At 31.2% G+C, this 17,375-nt stretch overlaps 1 protein-coding gene across 1 annotated transcript in view; it reads left to right on the top strand.

Moving 5' to 3' along the window:
- Window positions 1–12,969, top strand: part of LOC129232341 (F-box-like/WD repeat-containing protein TBL1X) — a 31,417-nt gene extending 18,448 nt beyond the window's left edge. The window contains exons 11-12 of the mRNA XM_054866493.1: window positions 801–902; window positions 12,188–12,969. Of these exons, the coding sequence (XP_054722468.1) occupies window positions 801–902; window positions 12,188–12,217 (132 nt within the window). The 3' untranslated portion in view covers window positions 12,218–12,969. The remainder of the gene's footprint in view (window positions 1–800; window positions 903–12,187) is intronic.
- Window positions 12,970–17,375: the final 4,406 nt, after the last annotated feature.

Raw genomic sequence — 17,375 nt, 5'->3', positions numbered from 1 at the left:
TTTGCAGTTTCTACCGACAAACACTACAGCATATTGCAACCGATGGATCAAGGTGTCATAAAATGTTTAAATCAGGCATATGGAAAGAGATCTGTGGCAAAAATGATTAACGCCATTGAAAACAATTTAAGCACATTCAAGATGGATGTGCTAGAAGCTATGAGATTGCTTTCTAGTGCCTGGAACAATGGCATTTCGAAAGATACAGTAAAAAATTGTTCCCTAAAGTGTGGCTTCTTCAAATGAGCACACAGTGATCCTGTGCTCATGGAAGGAAACGAACAAATACTGACCGCAGAAGAAGAGAGTGAATACTCTGATGAAGATGAAATATCAGAGGTGCCGGTCCCTAGCATTTCAGAAGCTTGTTCTTCTCTTGAGATTCTCCAAAAGTATATAGAGAGTTGAGACGGTATAGACGTCGCTGTGTTTAAATGATGGACAGTTTTAAGAAAATATGATTTAAAAATAAAAAGCAAGATTTGCTTTTGATTTTTTTCTCTCAATATTTTTGATTAAACTGTGCAATGGCAATTAAAAACTTTTAAGTTCTGTAATTTGTCTGATATATGTGCATATTAATTAAAATATTTGATGGTTTTTAATATTAAAATGTCGAAAATCGTAACTAGTGTTAAGGCGAATAAGTCCCTTTAGACTCGAGTTATCGCAAATTGACTGTATATGATCTCGAATTTTCAAAAAGTCTAAGACAGCCCTACATGATTTATCAATGACTATTTAATTTTGTTTTACAAGCAGTTTAGTTGTTAGATAATAAGATATTTTCTTATCAATAGACCGGTCAAATAATTCACTGCTACAAAGGAACTGGTGGTATTTTTGAAGTTTGTTGGAACTCAAGAGGTGACAAAGTTGGTGCTAGTGCTTCTGATGGAAGTGTAAGTTTATTGCAATGTTAAAAAGTAGTTTTTAAGTTTCTTATGTTTTCTCTAGCTTTTTTTGTGATTTTTTATTGTACTTCTGTTTTTTATTGTGAAGTATTGTATATCACACTATAGATTTTTTTTATGTACAAAAAGCAGTCGTCTCTTGCTAATTCAAGCTTCAACTTTCATAGCTTTACTTTATCAAGATTTTTTACATATTTTTATGTGATATTTGTAACATTAATCTGTCTGATTTTCCCTTATTTTGTCCAAGTGTTATAGTGATTTAAAATGACCTTTGTGCATACAACAATTCAAAGTGAAAATTTGTAAATTCCTGCTGACACTTGTTTCAAAGTTGTAATGAATTCCTTTTTCAATGCAAAAAATGTGTTAATAGATGTAAAGAAATTTGACAAATGAGGCAGTGAGAAGTAGGAGTGCGACATCGATGTCGATGTTTTGGAAACATTGATGTTTTTGTTTAAACATCGATGTTTTGCTTTCGATATTTTAGGAACATCGTTTTTGGTCCGATATTTTTCGATGTTGATGTTTTTTTTTGTTGAAAATTATAATAAAATTTCTCACAGAGATGCAACATCGATTGAAAAACATGCAAAATAGGCTCAGAATATACTGAATCCACATTACTTGGAAAATAATATAGAAAAAAATCAAAGAAAGTAAATCGGCTGCTGTCGGTGTTTAGATTATCTGAAATTTCCAAAAACCATTTCCGCTTCAACGGAGTAATGAATGCATTCAAAATAAACATAGGGATTTTTTTCAATGATATTATAAACATAAACGGAGTGGTGGCAGGAAAACTTCCTCTTGTCTGATTTATTTTTTTTTTCTACTGACTTCCGAAATATTGAGGATTATAATACTTATTGGTTTTCCCCAACAGTTCGTCCCCATTTTACTTACAATTTGTGTTTAATTATGTAGCACTAACAGTACAACACATTTTTTTTTCTTAAAAAATAGTTGTTAGAATTAATTCTGTATTTATAGTATAATTTGCACAACTCTGTCTCATCATTCAACTGACGGTAAGCGCTATGATACATTTTTTCTTAGATTCATTTTTGATGTAGATTTAATTTTAGTTTTATTCAGTTTGAAAATATTTTCTTAGCATTATACTAGTTTGTATTAATGGTTGCATGTCTTACAATCAGTTTTACTTCCTTTTACCAAAAAGGAAGTATTGCATTCGCGAAAAAAAATTCACTCAAAATTCGGCCTTAATTTCCATTTTGCTCACCCCCGAATTAAAGTTGAGTTTTTTTTTCAACCCGATCACACGCGAATAAGTGCCTAAGAACGTATAAACATTCGAAATATCCGTTTTGACATTTCCCCGAGTTAATTACAAAGACTTTTCTCGTGACGTCCGTATGTACGTATGTGCGTGCATATGTATGTCGCAGAACTCAAGAACGGTATGTCCTAGAAAGTTGAAATTTGGCATGTAGACTCCAAGTGGGGTCTAGTTGTGCACCTCCCCTTTTGGTTGCTTTCGGGTGTTTTTAAGGGGATCTTTTGCCCCTTTTTTGGGGGAAATCACTGTTAATTTCAATGTATACTCAAGTGGTTTTAAAATTTGGCGGACACTTGGCGATATATCGCCAGTCTTTTGGTCGCCAAGTTTGTCGCCAACTTGGCGAAAAACTTGGCGGTTTTTGTTTTTTTTTTTAAATTTGGTTTTAATTTGGCTACTGGTGGTGATATTTAGAGAGTAAACTATTGAATTACATTAAAATTGCAAATAATGGGAAACTGACATTAAAATTGGAGTAAAAGGAAGTCATGTGATGCACACATCAGCTCGTTTGTATTATTTTAGTATCAAGATGTCGCAAAATTATTCTTATTAAATTGTATACATGACTTGAGAGAGGTTCTGTATTGTCAATATATCCTTCGGCTGCTTAGAAATTTCTTAAATAATAGCTATAATTTAACTAATTGACGCAATGCCAAAAGAGTTTACTGATCTACTAAGAAACATTTGTTTGAGATAATCATATATGTAAATCTGCAGTGTAGTACATTCAAAAATGTATGTTATATATTGATAAAAAGATCGATGTTTTATAACATTGATGTTTGAAAACATCGATGTTTTTTGGTCGATGCATCAATACCATCTATGTTTTAATGTCTAACATCGATATTTTGAAACATCGATGTTTTGCCATCGATGTCGCACCACTAGTGAGAAGCTAAGGGATGTAAGTGGACATTTTCAAGATTTAAGTAAAATGCCTTTAAAGATAAGGTCCTAGGTAGGCTTTCATTATAAAGTTTTTCTGAATCATGCTGTATAACAGCACCTACCAATGCTACTGGTACTATCTCTTGTCCCAAGACAGGGTAGAGGATCACCTACTATTTTACTGGTTATCTCCAAATTTTTAATTTTGCCACTTACATCCCTTTGTTTCCAACTGCATCAGATATGCCTTTACATCAATGGTTCCCAACCTTTTTCCCCCTTGGGAACCCCTCCCAAACTCCGAAAGAAGTTGGCGAACCCCTTGGGTACTAGGTAATAAGAAACAAGCAAAAAAAAAAAAAAAAGCTTGCACACATGGACAATAAAATTTGGGAGATTTTTTTTTAGTTTGATGCTGCTCCATAGTGAACAACAAGAACGAAAACATAATTACAAAATTTAGAATTACAAATATTGCTACGATCTAAAATGATCACTAGAAAATGAATGCCAAACAAATTCACCAAAAAAAAAAAAAAAATGATTATTCTGCATTGAGTTTTTATCAACTTTGAAAAAAAATTTAGAATGGAATTTTAGTGGAACAAAGAGGCTCAAAGTTTGCGGAAATTTTTCTGACACAAGGTTATATTTACCTCTATCACTAAATCAGAAGTCAATTAAAAAATTATCTTTCAGGGAGCTGCTTCAGATTAAGCAAATGAACTTTTTTCTTCCAGTAAAATGAGAAAGATCTCTAGGTTTAAGTCTTCTTGAAAAGTACTACTAGCCTAGCTGTTTCATAAAGATATACTGTGTATGTTAATCATTTGACTACTGAAGATTTTTTTTGTAATTATGCTATAGGGGCGGAGTAAAATGCGTATATTAAAAAATAATAAAGCATCTATTTTTCAATAAATGCTTTTAATCTAATTTTAACACAAAAGGTGATTTTTAACAAAACAGATATTTTTAATCTCACCTATAACAAGAGAAATTTTTTACGCAAACTCTTTATTTACATATAGCACAAATTAAGTTGCATGGTTAAAATCCGTTGAATATTTTTTTTTACTGCGTAAACCTCACACTGCCAGACTTTCACCCACTAAAAGTTACTAAAGTAATTAGGGCTCGACCGATGGCATTTTTTGGCCGATGGGCCGATGCCGATTGTTCAAAGATGGCCGATGGCCAATTGTTTTCCTCCAAATGGCCGATTGCCGATGGCCGATGCCGTTGGCCGATGGCAAAACAAAAAAAAAAAAAAATATCAAACAGAAATAAATTATTAAGATTATCAGGGATTTAAAGGATCGTTTATTCATTTCACTTTATTTCCTTTCTACGAATAAGGAATGATATAATCACAAAAAAAAAAACAGATTTCAACCTAAATTTCTATTTTACGATCACCCAATTTAAATTTCATAAAGTATTTCCGGCACATTTGTACATGCATATGTACTTAAGAACATATAGATGACCGAAATATCCATTTTGAACGCCTCCTCAGTTAATTATCGCAAATTCTCTTGTGATGTCTTCATGTGCGTAAACTTGCGTCACTCAAAAACGTTATGAAATAGTATGTTAAAAACACATACGTACGTAGTATGATCTAAAAGTTCAGGGACAAGTTGTATAAAACCTTACCCTGAATAGTTCACATTCCCGAAGCACATCTATCAACAAAATAGTCACCATGGACGACTATGCACTTCTGCCAACGTTCGTATAGCTTTTAGAAGCACTCCTGTGGAAGACATTTTTCGCAACCTCCTGTAAGGCTTCTTGCGCTGCTGCTTTAACTTCATTGTGGGGAAGAAGGCGAGTTTCATGTTGAGGCTTAGCTCCGAGTGACTTTTACTTGTTCCCAGCCAAAAAAAAAAAACATTTGCATGGACGTCGCTTTCTTCTGTCAGGAGAAGATAAAGCTGCATCATAGAAGGTAGCGAAAAATGGCTTCCAGGACTGATTCCAGAAGTTTTATGAACACTGGCAGAAGTACATAGTCCCTCAAGGTGACCTTTTAAAGGTGGACGTGCTTCGGTAATGTGAACTATTTTGAGTAAGGTTCTATACAGCTTGTTCCCGAACTTTTGGATCGTACTACGTACAATCTGTATAGGGTGTAGTTATGCTTCTCCTTAAATTAGTAAGGGGACTCTCAGATTTAGATTATGATACCAGACTTAATAGGCTTAACATGTATAGCCTAGAGCAAAGGAGAGTCAGAGGGGACATGATTCAGTTATTTAAATTTATCAAAATGAAAGATGTAAATGGATTAAATTTTTGCGGGGAAAGCAGGACAAGGGGTCATTGTTTTAAGCTATTTAAATCTCAGGCTAACTTGGAAATCAGGAAAAACTACTACTTTAGCAGGGTCGTGGGCACTTGGAATAGCTTACCGGAAGAGGCGGTAATGAGCAAGGGAGTGGATAGCTTTAAGAGGGCCATTGATCTTCATTGGGGACTAATTAATTGACTAGGACCAGCCTAGCAGGGCCCAGAGCCTGTTGCTGGTCGTCACATTTGTATTTGTATTTGTATGATGAAAGAGAAAGAACAACAGCCAAAAAAAAAAAAAAAAAAAGAAAAGAATGAAAAAAAAAAGGAAGAAAAACAAAGAGACTGTTTAATAACCAATAGATTGTTTTTTTTAAATTGAACATATAACTAAGATTTCAGTAATATTGTAATAATGTATGGATTTAGGTACACTAAAAATAGTTTAAAAACATTAAAATATGTTATTTAATCATTCAAAAAAAATAATAATAACAATAAAAATAAATAAAACAAATAATAAAAATAAAACTATGAAACCGTCAACAAATTACGCAATTAAAGTGGAAAGATTGCACGTAGACATTTTTTAGTCATCAAATTAAACAAAAAAGGTATCAGATAAATTACAATATTAAATCATAATAGGAATATTTTTGTACTTATTTAAAATTTATGAATAGAAAAGTTTGCATTTTTCATAAAAGCTATCATAGTGACATACATTTTGCTAAAAAACGAAATGGATATGAAAAGAGCGAGGTTCTTAAAACGCAGCTACAATAAAAAAACTCAATATTTACACCAAGTTAATAACCGAAATAAATATACTACTTGATCTGATGTTTGCACAAATAATATTGAACAATTTGATTGTTTAATCGTTTATGAAGCTTTACAAACAAGTTCAAATTAAATTTTTAAATTTAACAATAATTTTCTGAAATTTTAAAAAATGCATAATAGAAAATCCTTGAAACTTTTCTATAAAAAACGAAAATAACTGATTCATTGATTTTATTGTAAATATATAAAAATCGTTACTTACAACAGAAAAAAAAAGATCGCTATTAATGATGCAAAAAAGAAGGCGCATTACGAAATATAGGTGAAACAAGTATGAGAAATACGCAAAATGACATTTCTTGACCAAAATAAATAATCGCTATAAATATTTTAGAAATGCTTGAAACGACGAGGGAGGGTGGGGGGGGGGGGTCACCCTCTGATTTTGGAGTAACTCACACTTCGGCCCCAACTTAGGCCTCATTTTTTAAGTACAGAACCGCTACCACCAACGCCTCGGAAGAGTTTCTGAATCTACTTCAGCACTTCTGAAGAAAAAATTCAAAAGTCCCTTGGATTTTCGAATTATGTCACCATTCAAAACGTCTTTAATCAATTTCTTACATTAATGCTCTAAATTCTTTCTAAACAATAGATAAAGTTTGAATAAAAAAATATCTAAATATTGTTAATTTAAAGAACTCAGAAGTACAACTAGAGTTTAATTTCAGAAATTGAGGTAGTGGGAGGAGGGGCACGCAAGTGTTCTCAGAAATTCAAAAAATAGTCGTAAAAAATCGAGTTCAAAATAATCATAAAAATGGAGCAGAAAAAACCTTTTTAAACTTGCACCCGAGTTTGTTTTGACGTGCAGTGGCGGATTTAAAATATAGCAAATGTTGCAACTGCACGAAAGGCCCCATAACTATAGGGACACCGTAGGAGTTACAAAAATGCTTATGATAAATGTTTTACAACTTCTGTGATAGAGAAATGGGGCCCCAAAATGTATTTCGATGGGCCCCAAACTTGTAGCTCCACCGAAGCGATACAGAAAAGACTGCATTAATGTGATTCATATTAAAAATATCGAAAAATTAAAAATTACCGTCGGTTCAACGGGAATCTACCAAAATGACACAAAAACCGGTTTTGACATCTCATATTTGTTTCCATGGTTTCCAATGTATCACCAAATGATCGTCAGTCTGAGACACTATATTAGTTTTACATTGAAATAAGTAATTAATAGCTACAAAAAATGAGTAAACCGGCTTTTCAGAACACCCAATCGAAGACAGAAAGGGAAGCACACAACTGGAACGTACGCACACCCCACATGCAAAAACTTAACCTTCTACAGCTTACCATCTTTGAGTTATGACTTATGAGAGATATATACATACATCCAACTGCAAGAAACAACGCAATAATTAACTTGTTTGGTACCTGAATGTAGTATTAAAAATTCTTTCAGGGGTGACTAAAATAGAAATTCATACTGAAATTTAAGTAAACAATTTTAAACTCCCAAAAATCAAAAACTCTATTTACTTTGTATTAAAAAGTAAAAACAGCAAAGGTCCTTTAAAAAAAAAACATCGGCCTATTCCATTGGGTTTTTGATGTATTTTAAGGCCGATGGGCCGATGTTTCCTGCAAGTTAGCATCGGCCGCCGATGCCGATGCCTAAATTGTTGATCCATCGGCACCGATCGAGTCCTAACAGTAATTAACTTTCTATCCTTCCTGTGGTATTTTAGGGTTGCTAGCCATTCTTTTTATTTTTCAACAATGAAGCTCGAAGTGAATTGTAGTCTATGTAGTGTGAAAATTATAACAACAAACAACAGTGCAATCTCACTTCTATGCATTTTTGACTCAACACACGAGAAGGGCAGTAGCTCTTCATCGGACTCAAATGGAAAAGAAACTAATCATCAAAATATTTCAGATGCTCACATATGCTCCATGTAATATTTTCATCAAGTTTAATCAACCTTCCCGATAAAAAACATCTGAGGATTGAGGAAACGAATGCTTTCAAATTCTTCCATCAGAGGACATTGTATTCATAAGTAGAGCTTTTTCAGCATGGCTTCAGGAGTATCATTCTCAAGCGCTAAAACCGGCGCTTTGCAATGACGGAATAAATTCTTTAAATGTAAAATGTGTCAGCAAGTATGCAAATATTTTCATGTTGAGACTATAGAATGTGCGAGAGACAAATGAATAAAAAAGGAGCAAAATTTGCTTGAAACCGCTTAAACATGAGACTTCATCAGAAACAGGCATGTTAAAACTCTGCCATTACAATATTTTTTCTGCAACCCCCTGGCCAGAGGGTATTTGGATCCCTTAACGGACCCTTCACAAAAATCCGATCAACCAAAACGGACCTTTCACAAAATTTTGATCAACCAAAACGGACCCTTCACAAAATTGTGATAAACAAGAACGGATCTTTCACAAATTGTTTATTGAAAGATCAAATCTGAAAGCAAAATAACGCATATTTCCGTATGTAAAACTAATAATTTTTGGAACCTTTTTACAAGTCAAATTAAAGGGATCAGCTTATATAAAATCTGCTAATTTTGCAAAGAAAGAAAAATCGGCACTCTTGTGATGCTCCTGCAAGCCATAAATAATTGCTACTGCCAAATAAATATAATGCTTATTGTTTGTATCTCGGAAAGAAATTAACAGCTGAAAAAAAGTTTGGTTTTAAATAATATTGTTTGTTTTATCACATCTAATTAGCTGCGGTGTTGTTGTAAACTTTTGTGAAAAGGCATTGGTAAGCACTTTTGGTGTTGTTGTAAACTTTTCTGAAAAGGCATTGGTAAGCACTCGGATTGCATTAGATAGGACTCTAAAATGCAATTTTAAAATAATTTTATGAAAAATATTTCTTTTACAAGCCGTTTTTATACTTTTGATGCCTTCACTTTGAGAATTGTGATCTTTTTACATCCGCTATGGGAATCCGATATTTCGAATTTTTGATGTAGTTTGTTAAGAGGTAAACAAATAAGATCTCTTTTAATTTTGTTAAAATCATGGATTTATAAGTTTTAGACGAAATTCTGTGCTTCACTTTATTATGTACTAAGAGTGTCTTGGGTCAAAAAGTTAAATACTGAACCCTTGTCTGAATTTAATTTTTTTGTTACAATTATTTTAAATATCATATGGAAATATTTCCAGTATAATTTAACGTAATGAAAATGGTAGATAAATATTGATACTTGAGAGATCGATGCCGCCCCCCCCCCCGCCAAATACTAGCAAAAAACCCCAGAATGATATTCTCAGCATAGAAGAAGGAAACACTTAACTTTAAGTTTAAATGATGCAGTTTGTGCCATTTCTAAATTCTAAAATTTCGTTTTAACAAAAAAAGGTTTATATATATATATATATATATATAATATATATATATAGATATATATACACATATATATATATATATATATATATATAGATATATATACACATATTATATATATACTTTTTTTTTGCAAAATTATTTGATTTTTCACAAAATTACAGTTGAGTCTTGACTTACGCGAGGGATGTGTCAAATTCATTACTTGAGAAAAATTCGCGTTATAGCCATTTCGGGTAAGTCGAATCTCGTTCTAGCGGGGGTGAAAAATTACTCGCAAATAGTAATATTATATATCGTTGGAAAGGGAAAAATTTTCTGCGTTCTACGCAATTTGTTCCAATGCTCTAACTTTATTGCGACGGGAGTTTTTTACGTTTTTAGCTCGAATTTTTTTAGGCTTAGTTGAAATTTAGGCACTACTTTCTTCATTAAATCCATTAATAAAAAGTGAAGGAATTGTTCCACAGTTTTCTGTTTGACAGCATTGGAAAAAGCTGCTTTTTTTACTCCAGATCTAACTCGACCTAAGGTCGAAAAGTATAACCCTCTATCTCCATTAGAAAAAAAGTTACAAGCGAATTAATAAAGTTCAAAAATCTGTTCTCCATTCAAGTTTTTAACCATTTTATTTTGAGTTTCTATGGTAACGCTTTTTGATTCCATTGTTTATTTCCATCTTTCTCATTTTCAGTTCTTAAACTTATTTTATTTTGTGTTTCCATGGTTGCGCCTTTTAAATCCAACTTTCTCATTTTATTTTAATTTCTTGAAAGTATTTTAGTATCTTTTCTCATTGTTTGGCTAGAAAATTGTGCATGATGGTTTTTTTCTTTCATTTAATCCTGGTTATTGAAGATACTTCCCTTGACGCAATGGTTTTTTTTCAAGGTAGACCGGGCAAAGCAGGGCAACGCAGCTAGTTATTAATAAGGGAATGGTACAAACTTATTTTTTCAGAAAAGAAATTGATACGTGGTTTTTGCATACATCAAGGGTGCTGAATCCAATAGCAGAGATCTTAATTTTTCACAGCTTCCCCATTTTGATGGCATATGACCAAAAGTTGCGGTGTTATGATACGGAAGACTTGACGCATTGAATTGTAACCGAAAAAGTACTATGCACTTTATTAGAAAATAACTGAAAGAACTAAATTGGAGTTATTTTATGCATGGTTATCAAGTTTAATATTGGAATTGTAATAAGCTGTTTAAGAGCATGACTACCAGGCAGTTTTACAGAGTTCTTACAAGTCATGAAAATCTTGGAAAGTCATGAAAAAAGAGTTAACAAGTTTTAGACCTGCAAAAGTCATTGAAAATTAATATTTTCATTAAAAGTCATGGAAATTTATTTAAAGTCAGGGAAAACTGTCCTAGACAAAGAAAGTCCCAGTAGCTCAAAGAACATTAGAAATCTTGAGTGATTTAAAAGTATTGCATTAAAAAAACTATTAAAACTGGAAAATTGAACAATCCCAAAAATTAATCTGAATTTTGAAATCCCACTGCATTTGCTTCTGTAGGAGCTGCTCGCCTCTTTTTTTGCAAGGTGATTTTACTGCTTGGACATTACTAAATTTGAATTTACCATTATTTTCTACATTTCTTACATTTTAGATTCTATAGTAGAGGACTTGCACGTTCTTGATTTTGCTATGCCCACTCAAAAGACGCAAATCAATTGCATCAGAGTTTGTTTCAACCACTCATGAAAATTTTAATGTTAAATTTATCACAGTTTATCTTAATTTGGTGAAGGTTTTGGAAACTAAAGATCTTTAGTCGGACAATAGAATACAGAAATAGGGAAATTCTAGTACTCTTAAAACTGAAGTGCTCAACATAGGGCCCTGCGAAACTGATCCATGTGGCTTGCTGTTATGTTGAATGTCAGTAATCGAACACTATGTTCTGGAATAAACCTGGTTTAAGTCTCACACTACTTGTTCACTTTTCCATGTTTTTTTTTTTTTTTGCTTATTTATGCATGATGTGTGCGAGTATGTATAGGTACGAGTGAATCTTTCTAGCCAAAGCCATTGCAAATGCTTCAGCGTAGCAAATGCTTTTATAATGGAACTTTTTTTTTCTTTAGCAGCTGCAACTAACATTTGCAGCTGCTATGAATTGAAATGCAATCTTTTTTTGCATCCACAGGGAGAATTTGATTTTTTTCAAAATATTTAATGTCAATCTCTAAAATATGGATGAATATTTTTTGTTATTATTTAAACTTAGTTAAAGAATTTAGCTTTTTTTAAAAAAAAAAATACATTTTACATGTGAGAAAAGAAATTACTTAAAATATTGCAAATGCTGAGGTTCTCCTTTTATACTAATGGAATTTATACTTAGTGAAGACTTCAAACATTTGTCAAATCTTAAAATTTTTGTTCAAATTCAGTTAAAGTGAATAGTTTTTGAAATTTGGATGTGTCATAAAAGTGACATTCAAAACAACATTTTTAACTCTACATCTGGCTGCTTTCAATTATATTAATGCAAAATGTGCCAGTTTCCTGTTAACAATCAATTTGTATTGTTATAATATAGGTGTTTAATTTTTGATTAATCATTTCTTGTTATTTTGCAGATTGTTGTCCTTGATTTGCGAAAGATGTGAAAGTATTGAATTGTATTACAATCAAGTCTCATTGTCAAAGCATTTTATAAACTTTTATGAAAACTATGAGCTCATTGTAAATTGTGTTCATTTTAAAACATGTAGCTAATATTTAATTTCTTTACTAATGCAGAGTGGTTGGAAAATGTGTGTACCCCTTTTTATTTTCAACATTATATTAGTGTTGTTTTTGTTATACATTATCTTGGAGTCTTAAGAGTCATACACACTGGTTAAACACCATTCATGTCTTAACACAGCTGAATCGCACACCGTATTCTTGCAGATAGTTTACACCAACACATCTCAGAACTCTAAAACTCCATAAAACATCTGTGAGAATGTGGCTCAGAATCTATGTAACAGCATGTATGGTGTTTTCCCGATTTTTATAACTCTTAAGATTTCAAGGTAACTGTGTATTATTAACATTCAACTATAGCTAACGTAATATTGAAAATAAAGTGCGCCCACTTTCAAATTACTCTGTACAGTGTTTTTGAATTGTAATTTTCATATGAAGTCTTTGCATTAAAAGAAAAAGGAAGGAAAGAGAAAAGAAAAAGCATCAATTCTGAGTTGAATGTTACTGCATTATGAATATCTCCTTGGACACTTGATTAGTTTTCAGATTTACTTCTAAGATATTTAAGAATTGAATTTTTAAATATATCATGTTAAGGAAAGTTGAAAAACTTTAGAATTAACACATTTAAATGATTTTGAGATAAATGACAGTGACCTATTTGAAATGTCTCTGTATTGCTCAAAGAAGGATATTTTATAAATATCATAAATTTGTTTTTTTTTTTTAACCTGCTCTTAATTAGTGTACTCTCTCAAATCTGCTCTGACTTCAATTCACAATTGTTCAAAACCTTTACAAGGTTTGAGATGTAAACAGTAAAACTTAGCATTAACGGAATTTGAGATGAAACTAACATTAAGTGTTTTTTTTTTTTTTAAAGATTGTTATTTTAAGATTAAATTTTTTTTTTGTGTGCTACGGTTTGCTGTGGTCATTTGGCTTATGATTACTTTGGTATACCTTTTATTATTCTATTATTTTAAAGACTGATTTCCCATATTGCATTTTATTTGAGCATATGTGAGTCAATAGATTTAGGACTGCAGAGTTCTGTAGTAATGAGATGTATAAAAATTAAAACATGAATAATTGATCGAAGCCTCCAGCAAACTAGAACTGCCTAAAGATTGTTAAAATGAACAAAGTTCTTAAATCAAAATACATTTACAAAATGGCTCTTTAAAAGAACTTTTTTTTTTGACATTATGGTATTTTTTTCTTAGGTCTAATAGTTTCTTTCGAAATATTGATGATGGTTTTGCAATGTAACATTACAAAATGTATAAACAAATCAATGATTCAGAATGCAAAAAAAAAAAAAAATTAATTCTGAAAATTGCTTGGCCCAATGTTCTGCAGATTTAAGAGCGGTTTTTGTATTTGTATAAAGCACAATCAAAAAGCTGTTAAATGATGCTTCTGTATAAAGTGAAGGATAAAAAAAAAAGTGTATTAGGTGTGCTTTTTAAACTAAGTTAATCCATAACTTCTTACTCAGAACTTTCTACTTAGGACAGTTGCAAAATGTATGCAAAAGAAAAACATTCCAAACTTATGCTTCAATCATGGTGTGCTTCTTTGCATTTCTGTAAGTTGTCGAAAATGTAAAGTTAAAATTGCTGATTGAGATATTTTAAATGTAAATATAATGCTTTTTCTATTTTCTCAGAAAATTTCTTTTTCCTAATTTTGTTAAAGGAACCAAACAATATATGTATATATATATATATTTAATTGTATAACTTTGAAAACAGAAGTATTTAGTTTGTTTGTTGCACTTTCATTTTAGTTGATGATATTAATTTTTTGATTCTGTCTGAACATTCATTTTATTACTGGTTGCATAAGAAAAAAAATATTTCATACAAAGTCATCCTTTTTTAATATAAATAGGCCATTTCTAGTTTAGTTACTAAGACAGCTATTAGATGCACTGAATTCTATGAATAGTTTTATTTTTACGATGTTATTAACTTTATATGCTGTGAACATCAATTGCTACTTGGCAATAAAATCACGATATTTCAAACAATTCCAAACTCAACTGAAACTGCGTGATGATTATTCTTTCTCAACAAAATCTTTCAAGTTATTTAAACCCTGATAAATATAGTTTAAAACTTGTTCCCATTCTTATTTTGTGCATAACCTACATCTAAAATGTGAGTGCAATATAGTTCATAATACTCAAAAAGTGAATGCATGACATGAAAACCTATAAGACCATTAATTTGTTTTGAACAAGCAATCAAACAACATGTAAGATTAGGATAGAAAAAGGGAAAAATGAAAGTTTTAGTACAAAAGTAGAAGTTGCTGAAAGTCAAAGCAATTAATAATTTATTCTTTAAATTGCATTTTGGGGGGAAAAAAATCCTCCTTAGTGGGCTGCTAAAAACCTGTATGAATTATTTTATTTATTAAGTTTTGTATCTATTCATATTCCTTGTATGTTAGTTCATGTACAATCCAGTGAAGTTATGTAGGGTATGCTTCAATCACATTAGTTTCTTGTGTTACTGAATTTTGAATATATGCAATGCTACAAATTAAAATGTATTGATATTGGAAATTTTGAACTAACAACAATATATTCCATAAAAGTATTCAAAAGAGATATATCTGTACTCTTGTAATATATGACTTTTTAAAAATTCTTATTTTAAGGTGTTTGTATGGGATTTTAAGAGTTGAAAGCTTTTAGATGTATTTATGGAGGATATTTCATAATATTTCATTTCATCATAAAGCAGAATGAAAGAGAAGTTGGTTTTCCTGTGATAGACTATATCAATACTAATTTTATTGGCATAAAATTTACTTAATGCCTGATAAAATGCTTTTTTCTCTTTGAAGGTTGTGCCTCAGGCTTGTACAAAATAAAGATGATTTCCTTTTGTGATCTTGATTTTCTTTACTTTCTTCCCTATTATCCTTATATATACAGTCCTATACAGGTGCACCTCCTAGAGAAGCCACGAAACCTCTACAGGGGCTCCACGAAATTTTGCAATCACGTCTCAAATAATTAGGGATTTATTAACAATAAAACTTTTCAATATTTTGCTGCGCACCAAGATGGCAAAATCTTGCATTAAAGAATCGGCTCTATTCACTGTATTTAAAAGAATGTTAAAGAACTTTCCCGGCAAAACCTCAGACCACATTCGTGAGCGTTTTGTGATATATCATACATTATTGGCGTTATTCAGTAGGGGTCCGGACAGAAGGTTCAAAACTAAAAGGTTCATGGATAGAATATAAACTTACGTCCAAAAAGTCTGACAGACCGAAGGTAAAGCAGACATATAAGGTCCAGCGGACAATAGTTCCACTCATAGAATGTCCTGATCATTGAACTAGAAGGTCCCGATTTCGGACAGCTAAGGCATTAGGTCAGGTTTTCCGAGCAGGGTGGGCATAAAACAGCTTGTTTGGTTTAAACCATGGTTTAAACAAAATGTTGTTTTTTTTAAACAAGTGGGTTTTTTTTTCAAAAATGGTTTTTTGAAAAACTTCATCGTTTTCCTCCAAATGTTTTCATAAAGTTTACACATCATTTCAAAGAATAAGATCTAATTGATGTAAAGCAACAAACAAAGCTTTATAGATAAATTACAGATTTAATAAATTTAGGAACTTATAGCTTTTAAGGTAATAAGTGTTTACTAAATAGGTTTTTCCTTTTTTAAATCAATGCAGCTTTCCTATTAGGTACATAAATGTACAATGCAGACCAACTTTTCCCATATCACTGGAAGATGTGAAAAAAAATTGAAAACATTATTGATGTTTTAGGATTTAAGTGATTTATATAACTTTTTGAATAGCATTTATAATCACAATAATCAAGTCAGTCAACAACTTAAAAATGTTTGAAATGGAAATTTGTTTAAAATCATTGCTATAATTTGTAAAAATCTTCTAAAATGTTAAAATTATACTAATTATTTAAAAAAAATACTTTTACTGTTTGTACAAAATTAAGTAGAATGTATAAAATTGATGTTTAAAAAATTTTTCCTTTACTTTTAAGGAAAACTGTTTTAAAATCAGAGGTCCCGTACGTAACAAATAGCCTTATCCCGTACATAACACATGTAATTAGCTCTCAACGAATAAAGAAATTTTTAAAAATTATTTTATAGTTTATTAAAAGAATGAATATTTTTGTATCTAGCCATTAAATTTATTTCTTAAAATACTTTATAAATTCAGAGAAATATTCAGTATCAAGAAAGGTACTAATTTTTTTTTTTTTTTTTGTGATGTCCTGTATGTAATGAAACTTAATTATTTTTTTTATAAAAGACATTAACTGCTCAAATCTTAATTTAATAGCATAATACAGCTGAAGATATGAAGAATGCATTAAAAATAATTGAAAATCATTTTGTTTATATCAGGGTTGTTTGTTTTAAACCGTGGTTTGAATCAAGTGGTTTTTTTAAAAATGTTTTTTTTTTTGAAAAAATTCATTCAGGGTTGAGCTGTAGAACGTTTTTTGTCGTCAATTGTGACCGCTGTATCTCAAGAAGTAATGAACGGAATCAAACAAAAATTTATCGACAAGTAGCCCTTAGAGAATATAAGAGCTGATTCTATTTTGGTGTCAACAGCTAAAAAGGGGATAGCGCAATCGCCCGTTCTTTTTTTCCATTGTGAGTGCCCTGTCTCAAGAAGTAATGCTACGTTCTGGTTGAAATTCGGAATATATGTGAATCCATATGTAAACAGGCTTTGGTTCAATTTTGACGCCAATTGCTCCAAGAGGTGTTGATTTTTTTTTTTTTTTTTTTTTTTTTTTTGCGAATGAAATAGCTTTATTAATGCAACAATAAGAAAGATAAATTGTAGTAGATTGTCGTCTGCGTATTTCTTGTGATTTTAATTGTATGGAAATGATCGGAAATATGATCTCAATGATTTAAAATTTTTAACTGTTGCCATCTTATGTTTGTTAACAAATAAAATATTTGTAATTAATTCAAGCAAGGCTTTTAAAATAACTTTCAATTTTCACTCTTTGCTTTGCTTTTGTAATAATTCAGACATTGGGATGGTCGTCAA

This window comes from Uloborus diversus, unplaced genomic scaffold (genome assembly GCF_026930045.1).
Source record: "Uloborus diversus isolate 005 unplaced genomic scaffold, Udiv.v.3.1 scaffold_1167, whole genome shotgun sequence".
Taxonomy (NCBI): Eukaryota; Metazoa; Arthropoda; class Arachnida; order Araneae; family Uloboridae; genus Uloborus; species Uloborus diversus.
The sequence above is the reverse complement of the archived record's forward strand: the minus strand, read 5'-3'. Positions and strand labels throughout refer to the sequence as shown.